Source organism: Pleuronectes platessa, chromosome 16 (assembly GCF_947347685.1).
Source record: "Pleuronectes platessa chromosome 16, fPlePla1.1, whole genome shotgun sequence".
Lineage (NCBI taxonomy): Eukaryota > Metazoa > Chordata > Actinopteri > Pleuronectiformes > Pleuronectidae > Pleuronectes > Pleuronectes platessa.
In genome coordinates, this window is record NC_070641.1 from 7,803,660 (window position 1) to 7,830,552 (window position 26,893).

At 40.9% G+C, this 26,893-nt stretch overlaps 3 protein-coding genes across 6 annotated transcripts; 1 reads left to right on the top strand and 2 right to left on the bottom strand.

The window, feature by feature from the left end:
- Positions 1 to 99: 99 nt before the first annotated feature.
- grna (granulin a) lies at positions 100 to 13,934 on the top strand. Of its 3 annotated transcripts, none has more exons than XM_053444454.1 (15): positions 106 to 835; positions 1,370 to 1,510; positions 2,974 to 3,111; positions 3,213 to 3,341; positions 3,707 to 3,788; positions 4,043 to 4,149; positions 4,334 to 4,487; positions 4,611 to 4,733; positions 5,484 to 5,581; positions 5,686 to 5,922; positions 6,054 to 6,290; positions 6,872 to 7,258; positions 8,437 to 8,685; positions 9,146 to 9,403; positions 11,913 to 13,934. In XM_053444454.1, exons 2-15 carry the CDS (start codon positions 1,370 to 1,372, stop codon positions 12,054 to 12,056), a joined length of 2,484 nt encoding a protein of 827 aa, XP_053300429.1. In that variant the 5' UTR covers positions 106 to 835; the 3' UTR covers positions 12,057 to 13,934. The 3 variants fall into 3 exon arrangements, with proteins under 3 accessions (XP_053300430.1, XP_053300429.1, XP_053300428.1); XM_053444453.1 differs by having other exon boundaries at positions 110 to 835; positions 4,608 to 4,733; XM_053444455.1 differs by lacking the exon at positions 2,974 to 3,111 and having other exon boundaries at positions 100 to 835; positions 4,608 to 4,733.
- On the bottom strand, positions 12,932 to 16,974 carry rpl27 (ribosomal protein L27). The gene is made up of 5 exons (XM_053444459.1): positions 16,895 to 16,974; positions 16,295 to 16,377; positions 14,999 to 15,168; positions 13,537 to 13,647; positions 12,932 to 13,018 (listed from the first exon to the last, which is right to left on the bottom strand). The coding sequence occupies exons 2-5, from the start codon at positions 16,373 to 16,375 to the stop codon at positions 12,970 to 12,972; spliced, it is 411 nt and encodes a 136-aa protein (XP_053300434.1). The 5' UTR covers positions 16,376 to 16,377; positions 16,895 to 16,974; the 3' UTR covers positions 12,932 to 12,969.
- Positions 16,975 to 18,742: 1,768 nt separating this feature from the next.
- rundc1 (RUN domain containing 1) lies at positions 18,743 to 26,665 on the bottom strand. 2 transcript variants are annotated; one of them, XM_053444073.1, is made up of 5 exons: positions 25,690 to 26,665; positions 23,571 to 23,729; positions 22,551 to 22,749; positions 22,344 to 22,439; positions 18,743 to 21,396 (listed from the first exon to the last, which is right to left on the bottom strand). In XM_053444073.1, exons 1-5 carry the CDS (start codon positions 26,080 to 26,082, stop codon positions 20,537 to 20,539), a joined length of 1,707 nt encoding a protein of 568 aa, XP_053300048.1. In that variant the 5' UTR covers positions 26,083 to 26,665; the 3' UTR covers positions 18,743 to 20,536. The 2 variants fall into 2 exon arrangements, with proteins under 2 accessions (XP_053300048.1, XP_053300047.1); XM_053444072.1 differs by having other exon boundaries at positions 18,743 to 21,399; positions 25,690 to 26,664.
- Positions 26,666 to 26,893: the final 228 nt, after the last annotated feature.

Genomic DNA, 26,893 nt, shown 5'->3' on the forward strand with positions numbered 1-26,893 from the left:
GGAGATGCGCGCAACCGGCACAGATCTACACAACGGCACGTTCTGCGATGGTACTGCGTGAGTGAGGCAGAGCGGCTGGTGCGTGTGTTTTGTAGATCGGCGGTGAAATTGGTCATCGCCCTGATGCTGCTTTACTTAGAACATTGGTTCCCAAACTGGGGTACATGTACCCCCAGGGGTACGCAAAGTGGTTCAGGGGGTACGCAGGGGAAATATTTGATTTAGGTTTTGCATAGCTCAACATCTTTTGTTTCCTATCAACCGTGCTGCGCAGGGTACGTAGCTGGAGATTGAATGTCTGAAGGGGTACGCGACTGTAAAAAGTTTGGGATCCACTGACTTAGAAGATGTAACGTAAAAAAACGCCTGGACCTGGTCCGACGAGGTAAAGCTATAATGGTTCCACACATTTCAAAATTTGTGTTCAAAATTCAATTGTTCCTTGTTGACCTGTTGACCAAGTCCAGCGGGTTGGGGTTTGATCTGCGGTTAAACAGCGCTGATAATAATAATAATAATGAAAATTAGACAAAATTAAAATGACACAGCGAATAAAAAAGTGTTAAGTTTAACCTTAACTTCCAAACGGAATCTAACTTCATCGTCATGCACTGCAGCTGATGTATGAAAACATGTCTGTCTGAGGAGCAGTGCTAATAAAGGGGAAATGGGAAGAACCTACAATACTTTGTATCTGTATATGTGGGCGTGTTCAGGGCAGTGCATGTCTGTCACCTGTGTTACTGTGTGGTGAGACATTTTTAGTTACAGACTGTGGGTGAGACACCAGTGAGACACCAGACTGCTCACGACAGCTCTTCGGTCCTTCACAAAGGTAAGGGCAGAAAAACACTTCTTCTTGAGTCCCTGACAATCTGTCATTATTTGAATGAAGGATTTGTAAAGAGGTCATGTGAGCCAACTGTAAAGACGTTCGACAGTGTTTCATATGCACAGTTTAACAACTAATTCAAGTTTTTTATTGTCTTAATGAAAAGTTTTTAATATTGTTTCGTTATAAACTATATTCATGTAAAAATGTAAAAATGTCCACAGGTTATTCTGAAAGTGAAACTGAGTTGTGTTTGACTTGCCTATCATTGCAGCATTATGAATCAGGAACCAACCTCTGTTGGAGTGTCAGTGTTAGAGTTCAGCAAAGTCGTTTTAGTTAATTCCTAAATAGCTGTATTTTTAATCACAGGTTCATGGAAAAGCTATTAAGGCCATGCACACATTTTTTTTCCATGATAATGCTCTTTGTGACAATACAAATGTGTAATGTCTGATGTCGAGTGGAGAGGGGAATTCCCACATGGACATGTTCACTCTCCCTGCTTGTGTTGTGTGTTTCTCCCTGTGTGTCCAGATGCAGAGGTGGGTTGTGTTGTGCTGGGCTCTCCTCGCCCTGGTTGCTGCTGAAGAGTGTCCAGATGGAGGGAGATGTGCAGAAGGTCAAACCTGCTGCAACGACCCGACAAATGGGTACGAATGCTGCCCATTGGAGCAGGTAGACGAGCTTTGATACTTCTACCAAATACATATAAAATACATATACACAGCTATTCATCTTTTGCATTAATATGACTCATTCAAATTCAGTCATTCTACATAGCAAGTTGACACTGAAATAATGTGCAATAAAGTTCCCTTTATTCGGACATTAAACCACCACCCACAATATTCTAGATGTGAAACTAACACTGTGTGAAAACATCATAATATACTCTGCATCAGCTTTTTCCAGGACTAAGATCAGGAGCTAGTCTTATATTTTGTGAAATATTTACATTAACATTTATTCAAATACCAGAAATATTCCATAGTTAAGATGTCATGTTTTATTCAGTGTGGATGCTTTGGAAGTACTTTTTATACACTATTACCCCTAGATTAACACATATTGATATATAAGTGTATTTATCATCATTTAATTAACTTCTTTATTTAAAAGTGGATTTGTAGGTGCTGACACTACCTTACAAAGCTAAAATTCAGTTAAATTAAAGTTTAATATTATTTTATATTCAGTTAAGAACAGCGGTCTGACTTATTGGTCTTTATCTACCATACAAAGTAGTTTTAAAGCCACAAGAATGTATACTTTCAAAGAAAATAGGAACAGCAACAAACAGTCAGCTAGCTGAACAGCAACTAACCCAGGTACAGCGAGCAGGTCATAGCCACTGCTAGCCCTGAGCTAAATTGACTTATATCCCCCTATTGTCTGTATTGCAAATATTTATAGTCTGTTATGTCAGTTTGTGTGAACTGATGTTTGTTATCCCATATAAATAATACTAATACCTTTATTTATATAGCACTTATCCAAACAAGGTTACAAAGTACTTCACAAAATACAAGGTAAAAAAACCAAAAAAAAATAATGCTGAGCCTAACGATAAATCTGACTGGCTACTGGCTTGTATGGCATAACTAGGCAGGAGCAGGAAAAATAGTCCAAATATTCCTGCTAAAAGTTAGCATAGCACTAGCTTATTACCATTTCAGGTTTAAATATAAGTGAAATTAACGTTTTAGTGTGGTTAAGCTATCTAAGAGTCATGTATGTGAATATATTTATGTGTAAATTTATTAATATGGGACATAAAACGAAGAAATTCCGTCTTGTGACAATGGTTTAACTGCTGAGTTAAACCATTTCAACTTTAAAGCTGTTTGTACCTCAATATTAGCATCTCAGTGAGATAAACCCCAAGTCATAGTAGCTTCAGTTTAACACATTGTTCCTTTGTCTATCACATAGTGAAATGTACATACTGTATGAGATAACTACCTTTAAGTACTATTACTCTAACAAGAATGTACAAAGGCTGTACAGTGGGACTATTCATCCTCCATGTTTTTTACTACTTTTAAAGCCAGATAAAAGGTCAGGTCTCTTTTAGTCTGTGTGATAGCGGTTTTAAAACTTTGGTAGTCAAAGTGCTTCTACTACTGGTGTCCCCATAGGCTGAGTGCTGTGGGGATGACACGCATTGCTGTCCTGCAGGCACAGTCTGCAATTCAGCCACATCCAGCTGCGTGAACGCCACTATGTCCATCCCCTGGGTGGAAAGAGCTTCCGCTGATCAACCTAGACTCTCCAAAGTAAGAATAAGACACATCTGCTGTTTCCCTAATGAACACCGCTGTAATAAAAGGTCACATGAGCAGTAAGATTGTCCTTCTTCCCCTCTCTGTCCCTGCAGTCCTTTAGGATGATCAAGACGTACATGGGGGAGGAAGATGACAACATCTGTCCCGATCAATCACGATGCCCTTCCGAGTTTTCCTGCCTGAAGGCCTTGACGAGGTTTGGCTGCTGTCCCCTAGCTCAGGTAATCAGACATCGTCCAACACAAAATATGATGTTGTGATGTCATCATTGAATATTACTGAGGTATAATGGGCAAACAGCTGTTATAATCACACAAACGTGGGAATAAATGTTTCTTTAGAGATTTGCTTCAAAATACTTTCCCCACGGTCCGTCAAGAGACAACCCTCACCAGAAATGAAACGTTTATTTAAAAGAACAGATATAAAGACTAAAATTGGAGACCAAGACCATGAATCCAAGCACATGATGGAGCCCACTGTTAAACCTCTCACACACGTATGACTCAGGGAGTAAAAGTGATAACAATTCAGTTTGTATTGTAGTGGTTTAGTGAACTGTTTTTTATTTTCTGACCTCTAACAGGGAGTCCCCTGCACTGATGGAAAACACTGCTGTCCAGAGAGCCACCAGTGCAGTGAAGACAGTAGGTCCTGCGTCAGAAAAGGTGAGAGTCTTTTAGTTAATGAAACAATATGTAACTCGACAGACTGGATAAGCATCTGGGTCTTTTCAGTTCAGCTCCTCACTGGTATGAATGGGATCCCTCTTTGCTGGATGCCTACTTCATGTTAATTAGTATTTACACATCTGAGCATGGACAAATGTTGTGGCGTACCCCAGGGCTCCATTCTCGGACCTCTTCTGTTCTAGCATCTGCATGATCTGAAAAAGAAAACATTGCTTGTTGTGTTGTTGCAGATCTTGTGACTGTTGTTTTGTGCAACGCGGGAGTGTCAGAGTGTCCAGATCAAACCACCTGCTGTGAAGGCCCAGAAGGCACATGGGGATGCTGCCCAATGCCAAAAGTACAAAGTGACCTCTTTAAAATGCTAATGTTCCTCCATGGCATACGTGAGCTTAAAATGAGTATTAAGTCAAATGATGGATTTGCATGTCAAGGCCTTAACGTCTTGGTATCACGACTTTATGGTTTGTTATCCTGTGTGGTTCTAAGGTGATACTCAATGTTTGTCCCTGTGGTATCGACAGGCTGTCTGCTGTGAGGACAAGCTGCACTGCTGCCCTGAAGGTTGCAGTTGTGATATCCCAAACTCCAAATGTATTTCCTCATCCACCAAAAAAGAAATGCCAATGTGGGCCAAACTCCCAGCCAGGATCCGAGCAGAGTGGGAGAACAAGAAAGGTTAGTTTATAAAGACAAAATAAAGAACAACCTTACATCCTCATTCTAATTATTCATTGTCTGAATCTCTGCTCATGAGTGTGTACGTGCAGCCTTAACTGTGCATGTTTCCACTTTCAGAAGAAGTGACTGCCGGGGAAGCTAATAATGGTGCATCAGACAAATACCCAAAGGTCACCACAGCAGTTACAGTTCCCCCTTCAGAGGAGGAAACATCTGTGTCATCTGTCACTAAAGTGGTTGGAGGTGAGGTTTATTCATCATGCACCAAAGGATCCAGCACAGTGACCACGCCTATAAGAAGAGTATCACAGAAACCTTAATATACATAATGACACCAGATCCTTATGTTGATTTTACCACTTAGCCATTAAGGTGCAAATTCACCAACAGACTTTCACATGTGATATTTTGTTTGGATAATATTATTAATATTTGCATTCTGTTGAATGTGTTGGTGACTTATTGTGACGTCAGAAGTTACAGCATTTCCCGCTGTGACAAAAACAATTGTGAAAGGGGAAGCTGTTCTCCTGCATTCACTTTGTATGTAAGTAGTATCGTAGCATTACCAAGGACTGTTCAGCATGAGTGTTGGTCTCAGTAGTGTTTAATATTTTGGTGAACTGATGCAAAAGTAATTTTATGATTTGCAAAAGCATCAGTATGACTGAATGTGTTGCAAAGCTGTTCAGAATGAAGACTAACATGTAATATCAAATTCAAGATGTAAATTTCTCACATTTGTGCTGAGTTCATACAACCACCACATCATAGATTCAACAAACGTTTCTGACTTCAGATAAGTGTCCAAATTACATGATAAACGCCACATTTGTGTATTCGATCTACCAGTGAATTATCATCATCTGTTAAATACTGACAACTTCACACCACTGTGAGAAGTTTTTTGTTGTTTGTTAGCCTTTTCTTGGATTTCAGACAAAAAAGAGACCGAATATTTTTTTCTCAGAATGATTATTGCCATTTTTCCAGGTAACGACGTCCAGTGCAATGATACAGTAGCCTGTTTGGACGGGACAACATGCTGTCAAGACAAAGATCATGAGTGGACTTGCTGTCCTCTGCCAGAGGTATAGCTGAAGTGCTTTTTCAAAGTATAAACCTTGTGATGGGAAAGATGTAACCGGTGCATTGATGCTTCCCCTTCTTTTCTTTTAATTCGAATCATTCCCAGGCTGTTTGCTGTGAGGATTTCATACACTGCTGCCCAAAAGGTAAAAAGTGTAATCTAACCACCCAGACCTGCGATGACAACACATGCTCGATACCCCTGGTCAAGAAGATGTCGGCGATCCCCAGACAGCGTGCACCAGTGGGGGATGTTATTTGTGACACCACCACCAGTTGTGAAGATGGCACCACATGTTGTAAAAACATAACGGGCGGCTGGGCTTGCTGTCCTCTGCCAGAGGTATAATTCTGTCATTTTTGCATTTTTTTAATAGTTAGGTTTATGAAAGGAGTTCAGAAAGTAAATGTATTCAAACTAATTGTGAAAGGTGTTATCAGTGCATTCAAGGCCTTTCCGTGCACTTGATCCAGGCTGTTTGCTGCCAAGATCTGGAACACTGCTGCCCAAAAGGGAAGCGATGCAACCTGGCGGCCCAGACCTGTGACGATGACACAGGCTCCGTGCCGTGGCTCGAGAAGGTGGCTACCCTCCCCAGACAGGACACACAGGTGGGGAATGTTCCATGCAACACCACCGCTGCTTGTCAAGATGGCACCACATGTTGTAAAACCAAAGACGGTGGCTGGTCATGCTGTCCTCTACCTCAGGTAAGCACACAGAGCGACATGAGCACCGATTACACGTCATTTAGCTGATGCTTTTATCCAAAGTGACTTCCGATTAGTGCATTGAACATCTATGAGGGGCTATGAGGGGTTCAGCATCTTCCCTAGGACCCTCCAGGATGGGCTAGGAATCAAGCCGCCAGCCTTCTGGTTGGAGGACATCCACTCTGCCCCTGAGCCGTAGCTTTCCCCACTGATGATTTAAAACCACTTTTTAATCTAATTTCACTAAATGTGTGGTCCCTCTCTGTATTCATCTGTTAGAAATGTAAAACGTATTTATTTCTGATGATTTTTTTCTTGACTCGTCTTCCAATGTGTAGAAGAACAAAATGCTACATAGCACCTGCAAACTTTTATATAGAAATGTTGCCTAATGCAGGAATTTATTAATAATACGTTTTAAGAAGGAAAATTAGTGTCTCTCACAAAACATCAAACTATCAAGTTAAAGTTGCTTTTTCTAATTCACCTCTTTGTTATGTACAAGATTACAAGAGACCTAAGGAGGACGCTGACAGTTTAGGACTAAACGTTGCACTGTTGTCATTTTGGTACAAAAGGCGGTCTGCTGTGACGACCACATGCACTGTTGTCCCCATGGCACAACCTGTAACCTTGCCACCCTCACCTGTGATGACACCGCCAGCTCGACGCCCATGAAACAGAAGATACCTGCATTTTCCAGCCCGGCTCCCACTACAGCAGCCCCTTCAACATCAAGTCAGGTACCAAGCTCAACGCTAACAGAGGAGGAGGAACCTGAGGAGGAACCTGAGGAGGAACCTGAGGAGGAACCTGAGGAGGACGAGACCCCGACAGCACAAGAGGAGGAGGATGAAGAAGTGAAGAGCAGAATTAAGTGCGATGACCAAACCAGCTGCCCTGAGCACATGACCTGCTGCCTCATAGCCGAGTCGCATAAGTGGGGCTGCTGCCCACTGCCAGAGGTCAGCCTTGCGATTTCATGACATCATATCTTTTTGCATGGTTTTTTATCTAGTCTTCGAGATGTGACGTCAGTAAGGAGAAAGAGATGAGGGTGTCATCATGCAGGCGTGTATTTGGTCTAAACAAAGAAGCCAATGGGATTTATTTCATAATGACACGTGATAGAGAATGTTCTTTAGATTGACTTCACTTTAAGGAGGTAATGTTTTCATGTGTTTGTTTGTAGGTTTGTTCGCAGGATTAAACTAAACATATGGACAGATTACCACAAAACTTGATGTAATTGTCGTATGGGTCAGGAAAGAATTTATTTCATGTGTTGCAGATCTGGATCAGTGGGCGGATCCGGGATTTATCCATTTTCTTCAACATTGTTGGATTGGGCCATTTTTTCAATGATTAACAAATGATCAAATTAATGAAACGGAGAAACCAATGATGTTCATGGATTCGTTGTACCATCTCATATCACTGAGCATTTCAAATTTTGCGTAGTTATGAATGAGAAGCTAATATTTTCCACGTGTCCAAGTTTGGGATCGATTAAGTTTTGTATCAGCTACACTGGCTCTGGTATTTTTTATTTTTTTTATTTTATTTTTTTTTTAAATTTCTTTATTGAGCAACAGAGATACAAAGTAAGAACATGAAATAGATATTTTATAATGCTCACATTTTTCAAATTTTTTACATTTTACGTTAGCCCTCCTCCCGCATACCCACCCACACCTCCTTTTCCTGTAGGAGGTCCCACCCCTATCTGCCTCTAGGTAAAGGGAAAAGAAAAAAAAAGAGAAAAGAGAAAAAGAAACAAAAATAAAGATTAGGGACAAAACAAAAAAAAAAGAGAGTAAATTAAAGAAAAGCTAACATTCTGGGAATGTGCTCTGGTATTTTGACTAAAATCTAAAACATAGCATGGAGCACAACCATGCATTATCTGTGTCTGTGTAGTAGTGACCATAGAATGAAGCGGTGGTATCAAGGTCCAATAGATCGACTGTGTTCTTATTCAGCTCATTATCCAAAGCTGGACTGTAAACTTAGAAATGTCACAGCTTGGCCGGAAGAACCATTTTGCAACTGAGCTTATTCTTTCACTGCAGATGAAAGAGGAAGTTGAAAACAGGATCAGAGACGTGAAAGTAGCACTTCTCCCTCTCTCACTTCCCCCCAGGCGGTGTGCTGCGCTGGTGGGGACCACTGTTGCCCGGTCGACTACAAGTGTGATGAGCGTGGGACACACTGCGTCAAAGGAGAGCTGGTAATCCCATCGTACACCAAGCTGGCAGCCACCACCACCACCACCAGCAGCGTCCAGGCTGATTCTAGATCTGTGCAGTGCGACGCTCTGAATCTGTGCCCTGAACGCACCACCTGCTGTCAGCTCGTCACGGGCGAGTGGGGCTGCTGCCCACTGCAAAATGTGAGCACTATGTGTGTGTGTGTGTGTGTGCGTGTGTGTAGTTTTATTGTCACATGTAAGTTAACACAGGGTACAATGAAAAGTGTAGGACAACAGGTCAGCTCAGCAGTTAGAGCAATGGTATAAGAAAAAAGAGAAAAAGATTTAAAATAAATGGAAACAAAAATAAAAGATAAAGTACAATATAGCTCCATATAAGACAATCAAATCAGAACAACTAAGTGTAGACTATATATATAGTTATTGCACATATTCAGAGATGAGGAAATAAACCCTGCAGAGGAATGTTGGACATGAAATAAATTAAAACGCCTGATGACCTGGTGGTAACAATTGATGAGATTATTGGAAGAAGAGCAGCTTCTTTGACATGAAAATATAACATCTCTCTATCAGTAGACTGTCATTCGTTTCTTATGTCAAATTCGGGAGGTAACTTCCATCCCTCCTCTCTGTGCAGGCTGTGTGCTGCCCCGATAAGGAGCACTGCTGCCCACAGGGCTTCAGCTGCCACACGGGCTCCAGGTCCTGTCACAAGCTCATCATGCTGCGACTGGAGACCGTCCCGTTGACACCGGTCTACCTGCCTGAGCATCGACCCCGGCCCAGTCCTGTAAAGCAGACAGACATCCACTGTGATGATCAGACCAGATGCAAGGAAGGAATGGTCTGCTGCAGGATGTCCAGCACGGCATGGGGCTGCTGTCCATTTCCTAATGTATGATTTACAGTAAAAAGTTACTGGTTCACCATCAATCAGAGCTAATACCACTTCAGCACTGTAAGGGGCGAATACTGAGGAAATGATTCAAGTCCATTTGGAAGCAGAAGTTGCAAATGTTTGATGGTTCCAGCTTCTTCAATTTTGAGCTTGTGTTGTATCACATTCAATATAATAGATCCCTTTCACCGAAATCTCACACACTGGTCCTTTAATATTAAGGTACTTACAAATATTGTATTATCTGTATTGTGTCAGTATTACCCAGATGTAATGTGTATTGGTCGTAGTAGCAGGACAGTGAGAAAGAAGAAAAATGGATGTGAAGTGTTAGAAGCACAAATACTGTGCTTAACTACAACTCCGAGGTACTTGTACTTTGGTTTTTACCAATTCTACTTCATTTTACTTCTACTCTGTTGCTTACTTTGGTTAATATACTTTTTCCTCCAACACATCTGTCTGACAGATAGTTTCTCCATTTGTTTTTCAGCAGTTATTCACAGAAATGACTGAGCCGATTAGCTTGAAACTTGAAAGAATGTAATATGGGATTAGAAAGAGCTCATTAAATGTTGGCGCATATCCAAAGTTGTTTTTTAATCCAATATCGAGAGCGATTTTCCCCCTAGGAAATAGTTGAATCAGGCCCATTAAGGAGACTATACAGCTTGATTGAATGTAAGGGGATTGTTGGCGTTGATATACACTACCGTTCAAAAGTTTGGGGTCACCCAGAAAATGTCGTGTTTTCCATGAAAAGTCACACTTTTATTTATCGAATGAGTTGCGAAATGAATAGAAAATATAGTCAAAACATTGACAAGGTTAGAAATACTGATTTTTATTTGAAATATTAGTTCTGTTCTTCAAACTTTGCTTTCGTCAAAGAATGCTCCATTTGCAGCAATTACAGCATTGCAGACCTTTGGCATTATAGCTGATATTTTGTTGAGGTAATCTGTAGAAATTTCACCCCACGCTTCCTGAAGCCCCTCCCACAAGTTGGATTGGCTTGATGGGCACTTCTTGCGTACCATACGGTCAAGCTGCTCCCACAGCAGCTCAAGGGGGTTGAGATCTGGTTACTACACTGGCCACTCCATTACAGACAGCTTACCAGCTGCCTGCTTCTTCCCTAAATAGTTCTTGCATAATTTGGAGGTGTGCGTTGGGTCATTATCCTGTTGTAGGAGGAAATTGGCTCGAATCAAGCGCTGTCCACAGGATATGGCATGGCGTTGCAAAATGGAGGGATAGCCTTCCTTATTTAAAATCCCTTTTACCTTGTACAAATCTCCCACTTTACCAGCACCAAAGCAGCCACAGACCATCACATTACCTCCACCCTGCTTGACAGATGGCGTCAGGACTCTTTTCAGCATCTTTTCACCTGTTCTGCGTCTCACAAATGTTCTTCTGTTTGATCCAAACACCTCAAATTTTGATTCGTCTGTCCATAACACTTTTTTCCAATCTTCCTCTGTCCAATGTCTGTGTTCTTTTGCCCATATCAATCTTTTCTTTTTATTGGCCAGTCTCAGATATGGCTTTTTCTTTGCTACTCTGCCTAGAAGGCCAGCATCCCGGAGTCGCCTCCTCACTGTAGACGTTGACACTGGGGTTTTGCGGGTACCATTTAAAGAAGCTGCCAGTTGAGGACCTTTGAGGTGTCAATTTCTCAAACTAGAGACTCTAATATACTTGTCTTCTTTCTGAGTTGTGCACCGGGGCCTCCCACTTCTCTTTCTACTCTGGTTAGAGCCCGTTTGTGCTGTTCTCTGAAGGGAGTAGTTCACACCGTTGTAGGAAATTATCAGTTTCTTCGCATTTTCTCGCTTGGAATAGCCGTCATTTCTAAGAACAAGAATAGACTGTGGGAGTTTCACATGAAAGTTCTCTTTTTCTGGCCATTTTGAGAGTATAATCGAACGCACAAATGTGATGCTCCAGATACACAACTAGCTCAAAGGAAGGCCAGTTTTATAGCTTCTCTCACCAGCTAAACAGTTTTTTAGCTGTGCTAACATAATTGCACAAGGGTTTTCAAAGGTTTTCTAATCATCCATTAGTCTTCTAAGGTGATTAGGAAACACAATGTACCATTAGAACACTGGAGTGATAGTTGCTAGAAATGGGCCTCTACACACCTATGATATTTCATTAAAAACCAGATGTTTCCACCTAGAATAGTAATTTACCACATTAACAATGTATAGTGTATTTCTGATTAATTTAATGTTATCTTCATTGAAAAAAACAGTGCTTTTCTTTGAAAAATAAGAAAAATTTTAAGTGACCCCAAACTTTTGAACAGTAGTGTATTTGCTGTTATTTGTTGACTACGCATAAATGACTGCACTAATTCTTAATACACAAGCTGAAGCGTACATTTGACCTTTATGTAAAAGTCGCTCTGTGACAAGTCATTTTTTATTTTGTAAACTAAAGTTTCATTGTTTCTTCCACTTAGCTGACAGTATCTTTCTCCCCATCCTCCCCACAGGGGGTGTGCTGCAGCGACATGACCCACTGCTGTCCCAGCAGCTACACGTGCAGTGAAGCCGGCGTCTGCAACCACGACACCAGGCTTAACTGGAACAACTGGCACATGTTCCTGTCCAACAAGAAGAGAGCCCTGATTGTGTGAAACATCCCTTCATGAACAGGGAGCACTAAACGCATGTAATGGGAAGGGTTATTTGAGTGAAATTAGTAATTGTTTGGTTAGAGTGGTGAATGGAACTCAAGAGTTTGACGATTCTTTCTGCAAATGTCTGTTGCAGGTTTGACAATGTTGACAAGTCATTAAAAACAAGATCCTGGTTTAACTACTTTAAACAACAATCAGTAAATAGAAAAAGAAAAACAACTTTTCTCTAACTGAATTTTCTTTCAATAATCTCTTAAACCATAATTCTGTGGCACCTTGTACAATTACAAGCTTCTTTGTGATTCCACCTTGTGAAGGAAGTTTAGTCTGTTTCAGGTCAACATGACATGATTTATCAGTTTTCAGATAATTTCTTGGAAACTGTAATGACCAACAAATTGAACATAAACTCAGATTACCCTCAGCTGCTTCTCATCCACTTAAGTTATATGATCAAGACAGACTCAAACGACTGCCACAGTTCACCTTCTATAAACAAGAGCTTCAATTCTCCAGCAGATCATTGCTCAATGAGTAGCACAGAGATGGTGGTGTTATTCTAGACAGAGGAAGATCAGATTATAATAATCATAATTATTTCTAAATCCATTTGAACTCAAACACTGAACCAGTTGTATGAAAATCATCATCAGTGACAACACCAACAGAAGACCAATACACCAAGCTTAGTTCAGAGAGAAAAGCAACAAAATCGCAGATCACAATTTCTTTAACTTCCTCCTGCTTTGTCCTTATGTTTCCATGTTTTGTCAATTCATAAGAAATAACAATAAATGTTTGTCCCAATACACAAAAAGGAAGTCTAATTTTAAAAAGATAGGAAGCTTTAAAAAAAAAAACATACAAGCAGATTTCTTTTTTAAACATTTATTTGTGAAACCGAGTGAATTTAGAATCTGAGCTTCTGGAAGAACCACTTGTTCTTGCCGGTCTTGTACCTGGAGAAAAAAAGAAAAGATGTTATTCATGGCATCAGATCTGGCAACAGGTCGCTAAAACCACAACACACCTAAATAAATCAGGGATGAGATTAAACTAAACCTGGTTTGAGTAGACAATATTTTGTTTGCCGTTTTAAATTGATAAATTTGAGCCTTTTATTTAAGTGAGATGTTCTGCATTTAAAACTTAAGATTTAGGTTTCAGTTGTCTTTTAAAGAAACTATAAACTAGCTAGCAATGGGTCATACATGGAAGTTTTGGCAGAGCAGAACAAAGCCTTAGGTAAAGAGTCTATGACCCAATTAAAAAGGTGAACCAAATGAAACTTCCTGTTTCCGAATATATATTGGGCATTTTCTGGGTTTTTTAAACAGTTTGGATAATGCATGTACACAAGTTAACAAAACACGAGTCTAGTTTTAATGAAGAATTGCTGCATATTTTATATTTAAGTCTCCATAAGTTTAATTTGAACACCGGTACTAAGATTAAAAATAATCTTTGACAGACTCACCTCTCCTCAAACTTGATCTTGGCCTCCCGCCTGGCTTTGCGCTTGAGACCAGGATCCCTGAAGACATCCTTGTTGACGACGGTTTTGTCAAGAGGAATATCCACGGAGTATCTGACAAAGAAAGAAAATGAAAGATGATGACAAGCTGCCACATCGAGCTCGACGATCCATGTTCACATCCACTGTAGAAACTCAAAGTGCTTTGAAGCCAGAGCAGCAACTTATAACAAGCTGTATTTCATTTGTTTGCCCAGGTTATTATTTTAATGTGACCAGCTGCTAACATTAGACAATTAACCTGTTAGTGATAGCATGTGTGTTCAGTCTGTACCAGCAGCAGATTTTAATAGAAAGTGAGCACCAAACCAGGAAGTGTAATAAAGTCAATAATCACTGGAGTTAATTTGTCCAGTGTCCAAAGAATTTCAGATATTTTCTTTTTAAAGCATCTAAAATGTCAAAACACAATATATTCTAACCCTTTTTTGGGACCCAACATAGTTTAGAGGCAGACTGTTGCTCCACATTGTGTTGTGTGCACAGAAGTGCCAGTCTTTCCTATAAGGGGGAATCTAGCTGGTACAGTGACCTGGCTCCCATGACCAACCCGCAGGTTGCCACTGACAAGGAAACTTTCGTCAGTCATTAAATTGTGAAATCTAATATTTTAGAAGTCACGGTTGGACTCAGAATATAAAATTATTAATGTACTAGTTTTCTTGTGGGTTGTATCAAACTGAACATGTTATACCATCTAGACTACTTTACTTTTCAGCAGCAATGGAGTTTAAATCAACGTCAAATGTCTTATTTACGCAAGCTATCCAACAGCCAAACATCTATCAGAATAAGAAAGTGAAGCTGAAGATTACAGGATGTTCAAGATATATTAACTGACTTGTGTATCTGGGAAAACTGCTGATATGAAATGTCTCCGAAACCTACTAGTTATATGTTGATTGTTCACACCAGGAAAGAATAGAAAAAGTAACTCAAATTAAGTCAGTATTCACATTCTGTTAGATCATGCATCTAATTCACACTATTGTCTCTGTTCATTGCAGAGTTGCTCAAAGCAGGTAAACATGAAAAAAGATAAAAACATAGCAACAAATTTGTCCATCAACATGTTGTTCAGGTGTTTACATTTTAGGCCAATAGAGGAAATGCATGCGCATCGGGAAATATGTATTAAAAAGGACTGATTATGTGGTTCACTTTGCAGGATCTTGTTGACACGAAAAATACCGAGTACCACCAGCTCAACCATTTAAGCTCAGTGATTGAACGTTTCTCAGTGAAAACCAATTTGATTCAAGCAGTGTGTCCGCCAGCCACGGCAATTCACATTATAAAAGACAAACTTTGCAACGCTCTTTAAACCACCACACTCTCTAATAAAATTAAAATTATATTCTAAGATATTCACCACAAGTGATGAGTATTTTCTTCAGACGCTTACCTGGTTGGCATGAGGTGGTTGTAGTTGAACACCTTGACGAAGGCCTTGATCTTTGACCTCTTGGCGATCTTCTTCTTGCCCATGGTTGTTGTAACCTTACGGGGATAGCGGTCGATGCCTGCGACCAGAGCGTGGCTGTAAGGACGGTCGGTGGTGCCATCGTCAATGTTCTGAAAGGAGACGTTACCAGAATGAGTTTATGAGGAACTGCAGACGATGTCCACGCACATTGAAGATAAAATAATCCTTTATGTTGTTATTAGTGTGCTTTAACTAAATTGTACAAATTGTTTTCTTTAAACGTGAAGATATTTAGATACTATATATTTACATCGGGAGCAGGTCCTCTGTACGGAGGTGCCATGTTTTTTTTTACAGTAGCCCACACTGGACAAACTAAACACCTCTTGAGTTTTTATGACAACTGAAGGATACCATTGGTTCCCTTTTACATTTGGAAGGGGCTGGTTGAGTGAGGGGTTTTCAGCTGCATCATGCTACATCACCACAAAATTCTACACACTGAACCTTTAAAAACTGTATGTTGCTGGGCTTGAAAATGTTTATAGTCCGTTCAAGTTTTTTCACACTGCTGGGCTCTTCTCTCTAGCCCATTAGCTTGACAACATGAAGTATGTTGCTGCCACAGGTCAAATAACTTCACACCAGTGAAAATTTGTTCATTGCATCCTCAATCTGGAAAATGACTGATTATTAGATTGGTGGGCATGACACAAAAATGAGGCTTTTACATTCAAGTTAAATTTCAGAAATTACCAAGAGGGACTATGCGAGAATACAAATGTCCAAAGGGAGCGAGTAGTCTTTTTCATGGTGTTTCTAACAAGTTACAGATGTGAGACAGGAAGTTTCAGACCTTTAGTAAAAGGAGTTTATTTCCACAGTAGAAACTATGCGCCCTGCCCTGCCTCATGTATGCATCTGTATCCAGTACTCCTCATCCAAACACCAGATTTCCCTTTTGTGAAAATGTCTCACCAAGAGAATCTCCTGCTGTGTTTTTCATATGTAAAAGACAAACTTCTAATGTGATAATGGCCTTTGAGCAACAGAGGACCTCTCCTGCTTGGATTAATCATGTCTCTGGGAAGCTTTCCCAGAAAGACGTTTGTCAGTGTTTAATATAAATACAAATATTTAAATATTGGTTATATATAGTCGAGTTTTTCTAATAACTTTTAAATCATTTTTTATATGAGACTCATGGGCCCTGGCAGAGAATGACCCATGTGTTTACTAGCTTTCCATCCTCCATGCACACACACATGGTCTTACCTTGACGATGACAGCTTTGCGTCCGGCGTAGCGTCCAGCAAGGACCATCACCACCTTCCCAGGCTTCATAAACTTGCCCATGTCTGCGAGAAGGACAACACGATTAATTCAGTGAGGCTTCAGATGAATCAACACTTCACAGAGAACATCACCGTTCGGAAACTTAAGGTTTAACTGCGAGGTTATCCTACAGCGGTTTGGCTAAATAGCCACTGCCCTAATGCCAAGTTAGCATTAGCTCAGAGTTAGCCTCATATACGTTGTGTGGCAGGATGTAAACTTTATTTATAACTCAGTTAAACACAGATAAAGCAACATGTGACCAACGGGGAAACAACGGACAATCTGCACGTGGGACATGAGCCCTTTTACAGAGCGGTTCACGTGAAGACCAAAGTCGCCATGTTGGAATCAGAGGGACGGCGACGAAGCACCGAAATAAATATTCCTCTTATATATCTCAGCTAAGAAACACACACGGAAATGTTAAGCACGTCTCATCCGCAGGACTTTTTATATCAGTCGGGTGCCATTCAAATTATCATAGTGTCCGGATTATAGACGATGGCTGAAGATTGTTCGAAGAGAAGTTTCACTCACTGATGCTGTTCTACCGCCGCCGCTACCAGGAAAGGAAGTGCGTCAGGTTTTTCTCAACTTTGACCCCACCAAACTTAGACGTCACTTCCGGAAACATTTCATATCATTGTATTTCTAACTGCCTTAATTTCGTTAAATTGTCGTAGGAAAGGTGTTAATAATAATAATAATAATAGTAATGATGATAATAATGTTTTTTTTAATTTTTTTTTTTTACATATATGTTTATTAGTTTTCCAACAGGTGATACAACACGAAACAAAACAAAAACAAGACAAACATTTGGCTCACACACATTTTCAAATCCATAGAGGCAGAAGATTCAGGGGCCACGTCCTATACAAGTAAGAATTATTTTTTTTTTAAACAGATAAGTAAAATAAAAGTATACATAAATAAAAGTAAATCAATTAAATGGTAAAACAGAGAGCCTCTTTTGAGGCAGAGCATTCTGAGCTATGATACAAACCCTCTTGTGAGAACGGTGGAAACATTCAGACCAGCATATGACAGAAAGGGTACCCATGTTTTACGAAAGGCATCATCATTGCTGTGAAGTTTACATGTCAAATGATCCAACACAACATATTCAAATACAACCCTTTGCCACTGAGCCTTATATGGAGCTTAATCTGTGATCCAATTCAAAAGAATACACTTTCCAGCACAAAAAGCAAGTGTCTGATAAAGTCTTCTTTTAAATTAGTCAGTGATGGACATGTCAGATATACCAAGTAGCAGGTATAAAGGGTTATTATTACGGTTAATAGACAGAATCTTATTAATTTCCTGCCCTATGAACAGCCAAAACTGCTGTATTTTTCTACAATCCCACAATCAATGTGTCAGACCACCAGATTCTATCTTACACTTTGGGCACAGTGGAGATGTATTAGGGTTGTATTTATGACGTTGAGAGGGAGAGATATGAACCCTGTGTATGAGCTTCAGTTGCATAGCTCTCACTCGGTTACAGACATTCAGTATTTGAGCACTTTTCCAAGCATCATTCCAGTCATCATCTGTTATCCTAACATTAAGTTCCCTTTCCCATAAGCCCTTCGGAGAGGAGGTGTTTGTGATGTTATAATAATGCTTAAATACTTACATCTGAGGGAATAGCAGAATAGAATACGCAGTCAGCTCTCAGTAGATAAGGTAATTTAATTGTGTGATAAGCAGAACTTGTCACCCCATGATAAAAGTTAAAAAGAAGAAAAATAATTATAAGACAAAAACTAAAGAGCAACTTTCACCGTAATTACAATTACTATACTCTACTCATTAATATTACTATGAGGAATATTATTATCGCACAGAAAACAAGAATCCAAAATTGTTACTATTTGGTTTAATGGTTTTATTTAAATTACATTGTCATGCTAGTTGCTTGGTAAAAAAGCTCTAACCAGAAAGTGGCTTGAGACGGACCTACCAACCATGATGAATGGATTCGCATAGTAAACAATATCTATCTATCTAGATATAGATAGATATAGATAGATATATAATGGAGAGAATTAGATTTAGATTAAGAACTCATGTTGATATTTTTGAAGACAATTGGTTGAAATTACTTACCCATGTATTAATTACAAGATCATTTTTTTAACAGTAATATGCCCATGATATGGACGTATTTTGCCCTTTCCTTTCTTATTAATGAGACTGATGTAAAAAAGGTGCCTAAGGATAAGCCTATGTTTAAGCATGTAAAGTAGACCCAAGAATGTATGCTGTATATAAGGATATATATATATATATATATATATATATGTGCTTAAGAAAGAACATATATATGTATACAGACAGTGTTATTTATTTAAAAGAAGGATCGCACCCTAGGACGTTGATGTCAATAATGGTGTTTGTTAGTTTATTTTTGTTTCTTCCTTATTGTCTTTTGTATGTATTCATGAATGAAAACCCAATACAAATTTAATTTTGAAAGAAAAAAATACATTGTTATACTTTAAATAAACTGACATGACAAAGATTGATAAACATTGCAATAGTTTAATGTGTTTACATGTGAATTTATCCATTAAACACGATAAAAACTTAATCAAGACCATGGTTCATATCTCCCGATATATATTACTTCTCATTACAGTGATTCAATTAAAATACATAATTGAAATCATTCAGTGTTTCTAAGGTTCCCAGACACAACAGCTACAGTACAGCAGAAACTTTAGTGTTCTGATATGTTTTCATCTACTTCAGTGATGAGCTCAAACATTCTATCAAAAAAATAAATACATAGATCACAACATAAAACACAACTAAATGTGGAGAGCGAGAAAGTGAACTACAGCGTTGCACAGTAGGTACGGAACACAGCCCAGAACAGAACAGTAATTTTCAATTCAAATAAAATAAAAAAGATAAAATTTGTGGTGCATGCTAGGTAGGTATGCTGTGGTCACAGAGTGCCCCAATATGGAATCAGGTTTTTATCTCAGAAAACACAAATGGGGTGAGCTTTTATCAGCATGCCTGCACTCACAGGTTGATAAATACATGTACACGTGAGCCCAGGAACACGGACGTTTGATTCCCACATACAGAAGGAAAAAGTACAGCACATCTAAACTACCTTTAGTTTAATAGCATCTGTGGTCTCTACATTCAGTATTTAAGGTTACGATTCGTGCAACTCAGTTGTCTCATGAAGACAAAAACTAATTTCTCTGATAAACAAACTGGAAATAAAATGAAACGTTTAATGTCCTACAATCACGTTAAATGCAGATTGTAAATCGTTACGTCATGAAATGAACATATCGCCGCCATTTAATCTGGAATGATTAGAGCAGCAGTTCATAGAGGGTCTAAATGTTGTTCGCAAATCTGAAACGCAGCATGCAACAACTGATAACAGCCTCAGAGGTCTCAAATGGAGTCAAGAGCATTGTCAGTGGGTCGATAACTGCGTAATTGAAGGAGATGTTACTCAACACTTTGACTCCACGTCCCAATGGAAAGTTATTTCTCATTTTAAGTTGACCTGGGTGCTGTCGGTCAGCTTCACGATCAGCCAGTGTGCTACATGTGATTCACCACAGAAATCATTCAGTCACTGATCGAAGAACGGAGCAGAACAGACACCAGGAGCAGGACATCACTAGCTAGTAGTTACTGTGTGGAAACCACAGTATCAAGACATGTTTCTGCGCATTCATTTTCGCAATGGATTGTCTAACTTGTAACCACGTTGCTGTAATAATTACTGTTAAAAATCCAACAATCCCTTCAATGAATAGGCAAAAGTCCTATAACTGTACAAGGAGCACAGGTCGCAAAGGTCAGGAAGGCTTTTCTAAAGATGAGGTAATCTCCATCTTCACTCTAAGGCAGGTTTACAGTACAAGCAGCATTGTCTTCTTGTCATTTTGGCATCTTAAACAGGGTGCAGATCATGGATTCTCATGGTTGAAGCGCAAAGTATAAAATCCTCGATGTATGTACTGTCGATTCTAGAAGGCTGGCTGCTTGAATGACCTTCAAAATGTTTCTTACTTGATGCACAAAAACATGCTTTGGAATGCAGGTAAGAACTGTGTGGTTTAGCTGACGTAATACTTGAAATCTGACACTGTCGCTTATACATTTCAGACCTTTGACGTATATGCTGCCTCCTCAGAAAGCATCTTTGATGTTCTTCAGCTGCCGGACGGACAGGTCCACAGGGAGGTTGAATTTGAGGTGGCTGACGCGGCCCAGGATGCGCAGGGCTCCTTCGAAGCCGGTCTGAGCCATGTAGCTCCAGGACTGGTAGTGCGGGTGAATCAGAGTCTCAGACTTACACAGCAGGTTGAGCCACGACACCAGCCGCTGCTCGTTCAGAGCCATGCACACCAGCGCTTTAAACTCTGTGTCCGGTCCTCTCTTGTAACGGCCGTGCTCCTTCAGCACAGTGTGGATAGCCCACAGCAGAGACTGTTTAGGGGTTACAGTCACTGGTCCGCCCCCTAAAGGCAGTCTAAAGGACTGTGAAAGCTGGCGGGCTGGGGTCTCAACAAAGGCCTTCCCATTTTTGGAGTGGTAGTATTTGACAAAGAGGTCCCATGGATGCATGGTCTGTGGGTCTGGTCTGTAAGGCAGCAGGCAGGAGATGGGCGCCAGCACCAAGCTCATGGTCTGAGAGGGCAAGAAGAGGCCGTGGGCCAATAAGTCTTTGAGCGCAATCGCCAGCTCCTTTCTCACAGAGGTCGTCAGCTCATCTCGTGGGCCCAGGTCCGTGTTGCTGGTGTAGTTGACAACGTGTTCCACGGAGGGACGGCTGTGTGAGCCAAGCACTCGCACTTTCTCTACAGCTGCCTCCAGACGCTGCAGCAGGGGCCCGTAGTCCTGTGCCGCAGACTCCGGAGGCCACATGCTCTGGGGAAGGTGTCCAGTCGCACATCCGAACTGGCTCGCAGCGAAGATCTGCAGCACGGCGATGGCCTTCTGGATCAGCTGCAGGCCGGTCTCTCGGATCTTCTGGGCCTGTTCAGGGTCCACTGCAGTGACACATGAGAACATACTTATATTAAACAGCAGCGATGTCTGCTGGTTCTGAACAACACCTCCGGTAAAACCTGCCTCTTATAAAGTGATTATGAAGATCTTTCAGTGAATAAATCTTTAAAATAAAATACTGTCAATTGAATATAACTTTATTTGTACAGCACCGAATAACAACATCAATATCTCAAGGCACTCATTAGTTGAGCATGCTTTAGGGAAGCATACCTTTATGGTATTTCTACAGTGATATGTGGCTCAGAAATGACTTACAATGCAAACCAAAGTTGCTTTCAGACATGCACTGAACTCTCGTTTTTCTTTCTACGGAGGATGTGCATGTGTTAACGCAAATGTTGGAGAGAGACGCTCTGCAGTCTCTGCGGACCTTCTCCGCCTGGCCTCCTAGTATTTAAATCCAGGAAAAACTGGATGTGAGAACACAGTGGGAAAACCCCAGCTTGATTCATTGCGAGGGAGTGGGGGGTTGATGACGCTTCTCACACGCGACAGACGCACGAATGAAAAGAACCAAAAGAAATCAAATATCTCCCGGTGAAAAAGCGTTGACACACATGTACGAGACACACAGATAAATGATTCCAAGAGAGTTTTTGGTGATCAGAGCCGACGAATGGTTCTGTGTGTGAAAATCACATGATCACAGAGGAGTTACTATGTCTCATCCTGCCTCTGCCTGCTGCACCCGGCTGCTCCACCTCTTGCCTGAATAATGCGGAGGATTTGATGCTGTTGTGAACGTGTCTGTGCAGAGAAGCTCCCGCTGTGTTGTGCATGTGTGAAAGGCAAATGTCTGAATACAACTTTACAGTCTTACAGTGTGAGCCATTAAAAACACATCTAGTCGAGGATCTACTAGTTTGATTACTATTAACGTTACAATGCACTTGCAATTGGATGATGATATGAACTGACTGACCTTTCCTCTTCACCCCTGGAGTTCTGGCATTGGTCCCTGATGCTTGTGGCTGCTGGCTGAGTCCAACATCTGGCAAAAGAGGATTCCCCACCTCATCTTTTGGAAGAAAGGGCAAAGATTACACATTAACCCCCCAAAAAATAAAAAAAATTGGCATCTTGGAATTGCAAACAAGCTTATACTCCAACTGCATATATGTTTGTGTACCCTGGATGAAGTTGATGAACATCTCCAGGTCCCTGATCTGGGTTTTGAGCTGATCTACCAGCTGCTCTTTGACACGGGCTGGGTTCACTATCTGAGCAATAGCAGCGTCGACTCTCTGCCGAAGCTCCTCAGGGGACAAGTTCCCAATGTCCTCGTTCAGGTTCACGTCCAGCTTTTTGATCAACTCGTCAATGATGACCTGAGGAAGGTAAAACAGATTAAAGGTTAAGGTTTGAATGATTAAAGCTGATATGTTAAACAAGCATGCGCCCTTTGGCAAGAGCTTGTGTGGGTTTGAACACGGCTCCAGAGGAAGCTATCAGAGGACATTTAGGCTAAAAACATGGTGTAAATTACGTCGTTTTGATTAAAATTGGAATGTCTGGTCTTACGGACACTTGGATGACAGTATGGAGCAATTTTATGTTTTTTATCTGTGGTTTTCTTACGTTTGAGTCCCCACTTATTTTTGGAATAAGTGTTTCGTGGACTCAAAAATTTCACCCACCCTGCCATCGGCATAGTGGTGAGTAGAAATGTTGTTATTTTTTTTTTTTTTTTTTTAGAGGGTTTTTAAGCGGTTTTTATTTCAAAACCAAGGCAAGGGTTGGAGTCTGGGTAGAACATGCACGAGGCAGGACATGAGGTATAAAGTCTGCTGTGTATTTTAGTTGTTTGTGTATCATAGCACATTGACACCAGCGTCGGCCGGTGTCAACAAAACCTCTTGAATCTCGCTGCTTTCCAAGTTGACAATCTTTTTTTGGAAAGACTTTCCAGCTAGTCTACACTTTTTTTTAAAGAAGAGAGAAATAGTGCAAAAAAAAAAAAAAAAGAGTAAACAAGACCCCAATGCTGTAGAGCCTGAAGTATTTTGTGACTTGTTGTACCAGATCTGAAACAGGTTATTTATTTGCAGAAACTAACAGACACACAAAGGATGTTGTTAGAGTTACTAAACAAATCCATTATAGCCTGATCAGAAAACCTAAAACAGCGATGCCACGTCCGGGCCCCCACCTTCTGTTTCTCCATGACGATGGACTGCGGCAGCGAGTCGTAGCTGCCCTCCTGGTAGGCGAAGTGCTCCAGATCATCCAGCTGTGTCTTCAGCTGGAAGATGAGATCCTTCTGTTTTTCCCTCTGGGCCTCCAGGCGCCCCCTCTTCTCCCTCTCACTCTGACGGGGGAAGCACACACAATTATGTTAATTTCAACAGACAGAGTGACCACGGCAACACAGCTGCTACTGGATGTTGACAATGTGAGATTTTTGCTACCGATACGAATATCAATACATATGATACTAACATTGTAACATTAATTCAATGTTAATTCATTCATTATTTATCTCAACATCAGCTTTGAAGTAAAATTGTATTTTACCTGGTTTTAATACTCAGTTTTCTTCATTTAGAAATGCCCTCCAGGGACAAATAGTTGTTTTGAATGTGTAACGTGTTTTTTTATGTTTGTACTGTTTGTATATTGAGCCTGGGTACTACTTTATTTGATGCAGATCCAGATGGATTTTTCACTTTCTGCTACATTGTAATATCTACATTTTCAGTGATTTCTCTAAACATAACTCGATGTTAAGGGGGCTGATGTTTATGAGTGGGTGCCATTTGGTGCAGATCCAAATATAGAAGCTGGATCTAGTGAATTATAATGTGGTTTCATACGGAGACTGTTGGGCATTGTCAAAGGTATGAACTCTACTGAGTGACACTCTAGTAGTGAGATGCATTTAAGTGTGAATTACAAGTTGCACACTGAGAGGAAGAGGTGGGAGGGGATCATGAAGCCGGCTGCAGTTTTAAGCACAGGTGTCACAACATATACAGATAAACCTAACTCTGAAACCCATACTCACCAGATCTCTCTGAAGATGGAGCATGTGAGAAACAAGGGAGAAATAAATAAAAACTTTAGGTTGGATATGTGGTGAGAAATTATATCATGTCAAATGTTAACGACTAAGACTACTCGAGGGCGAGCCTTTGCTTCAGTTGGGACTAAACATAAAGAGGCTGAGAGCAAACAATATCAGGAGCAAGGCAGGTTGCTTGAACACTGCTATGTACACACGGGCCTTTATTAAACAGAGAGCTATCTGCCAGAGTCATTTTCATTCACCCTGCAGCCCTGTGAGTCACACACTTGTGGCAGAGAGCAACGTTTTCAACAGGAGATTATAGATCCCTGGGAACAAAACAGTGGGCGCAGCCGCCTCGAGTGTGACGCAACAGGCAGCACGCTTGAATCAGCTTTGTTCACAAACGTCACAGTGAATCATTTCGATGTATGTGACCAGATCGTGCATGTGTGTGACCCTTTATTCCTACTGAGTATCCAGATCTGTGTATGTGAGTAAGGACATCGTGGACATCTACGGGACAGTGTGCAGACTTGTGCATGTTAAATTTCTCCGTGAGGATCTACTCAACTGACAGCTGACTGCTGAGGAGCCCTGCGTCAATACTGGATAATCTGACAGGAAATCCTAAATGTCATACATAAAAAAAAAATCTTTTAAAAACCACCAAACTGTCTGAAACCCAGTTTGCCATCTTCTGCAGTTTGCCATCAAAGAACAGCAGCTAATCCCCACAAATCATACACTGGAGCCCGGGGAACATTCAACATTATACCTATAGATTAATATCAACGACCACACTCGATTTTTGATCTGTCACTTTAAAAGTGGATTAATCACACTGTCACCTGCTGCAGTCCTACATCTATACTTAGATATGTAATAAGCACTGATAGATTACTGAGGAGACTTCTTCCGGGCGCAGGTGTGGGGCCCCGGGAGGTCAGGGGCCCCTGGACTACTACAGTGAAGTGATGTTAATATTTGTAGTTGTAATGGCCAAGAGTTCAGTGTTAAGACAAACAATGCAAAACAATCAAAGACGAAAACTAAACAAACATGTCTTGTCTCTGTCAGTGTATTGGGTCCTATACAGGGACTGTGGGGGCTGTTACCTCTCAGTACCCAGGGGTCCATTTTCTCATATCCCGCCCATGGTGACATAAGGATGATTACATTTGGATCATAATGTGATGATGTGTTCTTTCCCTCAGTGTGTGAGTCGACAGTGGCTGTTGTGTTTCGGTGCCGGGGGCCTCACCGAGTTCTCCAGCTGCTGGGCTTCCTGCGCTCTGCAGCCCACCACATGCGGGCAGCCCCTGAAGGCGAACTCCTCCAGCTCGGCCAGCATCCGCTCCTTCTCGTCGCTCTGTGCGTGCACAATCTGCTTCAGTCGGAACTGGACCTGTGCGAAGTGGGAGGTGAGGGCGAGCAGAGAGGAGCTCAGCTGGTCCTGCTCCCCCTCCAGCCTCCTCAGCTGGGTAGCCATCTCCTCCTCCGTGGCCGAGGACGAGCCTCTCTGCTTCAGCTGATCAGCGCAGCCACTCCCGCTCTCATCCTCGGGACTGGCCACGGCGCCGACCGGTGCCCATCGCTCCCCTGCGCCTGCGAACATGGCCTCGCTGTCCGAGGCCGACAGCTCCTCTGTGGACATGGCGGCTTCTCCCCCGCTGTTTCACTCCGTCGACACTTTATAAACAAGAGGTTTTACTTGTCGTGAGTTGCGCAGAGAACACGGAGCATCAGCGTCGGGTAAACAGGTGTGACGCCATCTTTGGAACAATGAGTCATACGTCAAAACACCGGAAATGAAGCACCTTCATCTCCAAAATAAAAGGATTCCGATCACAGTGTAGCGCAGTTAAAAATAAGTAAAAACTTGATTCATCTTTAATTCTCTCGTTTTTTTCAAATAATGTTTTTTTTTCTCTTCTTCTGCTGCTTGAACATATTGACATCCTTTTTGGGATCATTAAACATATGTAGTTATATACTTTAATTTGTTTGAAAACTATTCAACAATTAAATCAAAGTGATGTTAATGACCTATTACTATTCGTAATATTTGGATTTGTCATTTACAATTTTTTATTATTTGTTTAACGGGTTTCTTCAATGTTTGTAAACTGTTATCTGACTGTATTATATACTGTCAATAGCAGGATTGTTAAGACTCTTATTTTGAATGAAATAACCGGCAGTTGTGACTTTTTCATGTACTGAGCTCTGTAGCGTAAAAACACAACAGCAGTTCAATATCAGCCTATGAAGTGGGATTTTACAGCCCCTGTTTTATATGGCAGACACAGCAACCAGATACATTTGTATCTGTAACATGTTGTTTGCAACCGTTCCCATGGCTGGAGCCATTTACAACACTGACATCTTTAAATAAATATAGTTAATCGTTTGTTATATGTAAATGTATTATTATTATTCAGTCGTGTGAGTAATTATCAGACAGA

What these genes read in the sequence shown, in the direction of transcription:
- grna (XM_053444453.1), top strand. Translation starts at nt 1,370, where the DNA reads ATGCAGAGGTGGGTTGTGTTGTGCTGGGCTCTCCTCGCCCTGGTTGCT. An exon ending in GCTGCTGTCCCCTAGCTCAG is followed by an intron (nt 3,342 to 3,706) that starts GTAATCAGACAT and finishes GACCTCTAACAG; the next exon opens with GGAGTCCCCTGCACTGATGG. An exon ending in GCTGCTGTCCATTTCCTAAT is followed by an intron (nt 9,404 to 11,912) that starts GTATGATTTACA and finishes TCCTCCCCACAG; the next exon opens with GGGGTGTGCTGCAGCGACAT.
- rpl27 (XM_053444459.1), bottom strand. Translation starts at nt 16,375, where the DNA reads ATGGGCAAGTTTATGAAGCCTGGGAAGGTGGTGATGGTCCTTGCTGGA. An exon ending in GCAAAGCTGTCATCGTCAAG is followed by an intron (nt 15,169 to 16,294) that starts GTAAGACCATGT and finishes GTCTCCTTTCAG; the next exon opens with AACATTGACGATGGCACCAC. An exon ending in AAGATCAAGTTTGAGGAGAG is followed by an intron (nt 13,019 to 13,536) that starts GTGAGTCTGTCA and finishes TTTTTTCTCCAG; the next exon opens with GTACAAGACCGGCAAGAACA.
- rundc1 (XM_053444072.1), bottom strand. Translation starts at nt 26,082, where the DNA reads ATGTCCACAGAGGAGCTGTCGGCCTCGGACAGCGAGGCCATGTTCGCA. An exon ending in CCCAGCAGCTGGAGAACTCG is followed by an intron (nt 23,730 to 25,689) that starts GTGAGGCCCCCG and finishes TTCCCCCGTCAG; the next exon opens with AGTGAGAGGGAGAAGAGGGG. An exon ending in GTTCATCAACTTCATCCAGG is followed by an intron (nt 22,440 to 22,550) that starts GTACACAAACAT and finishes TTCTTCCAAAAG; the next exon opens with ATGAGGTGGGGAATCCTCTT.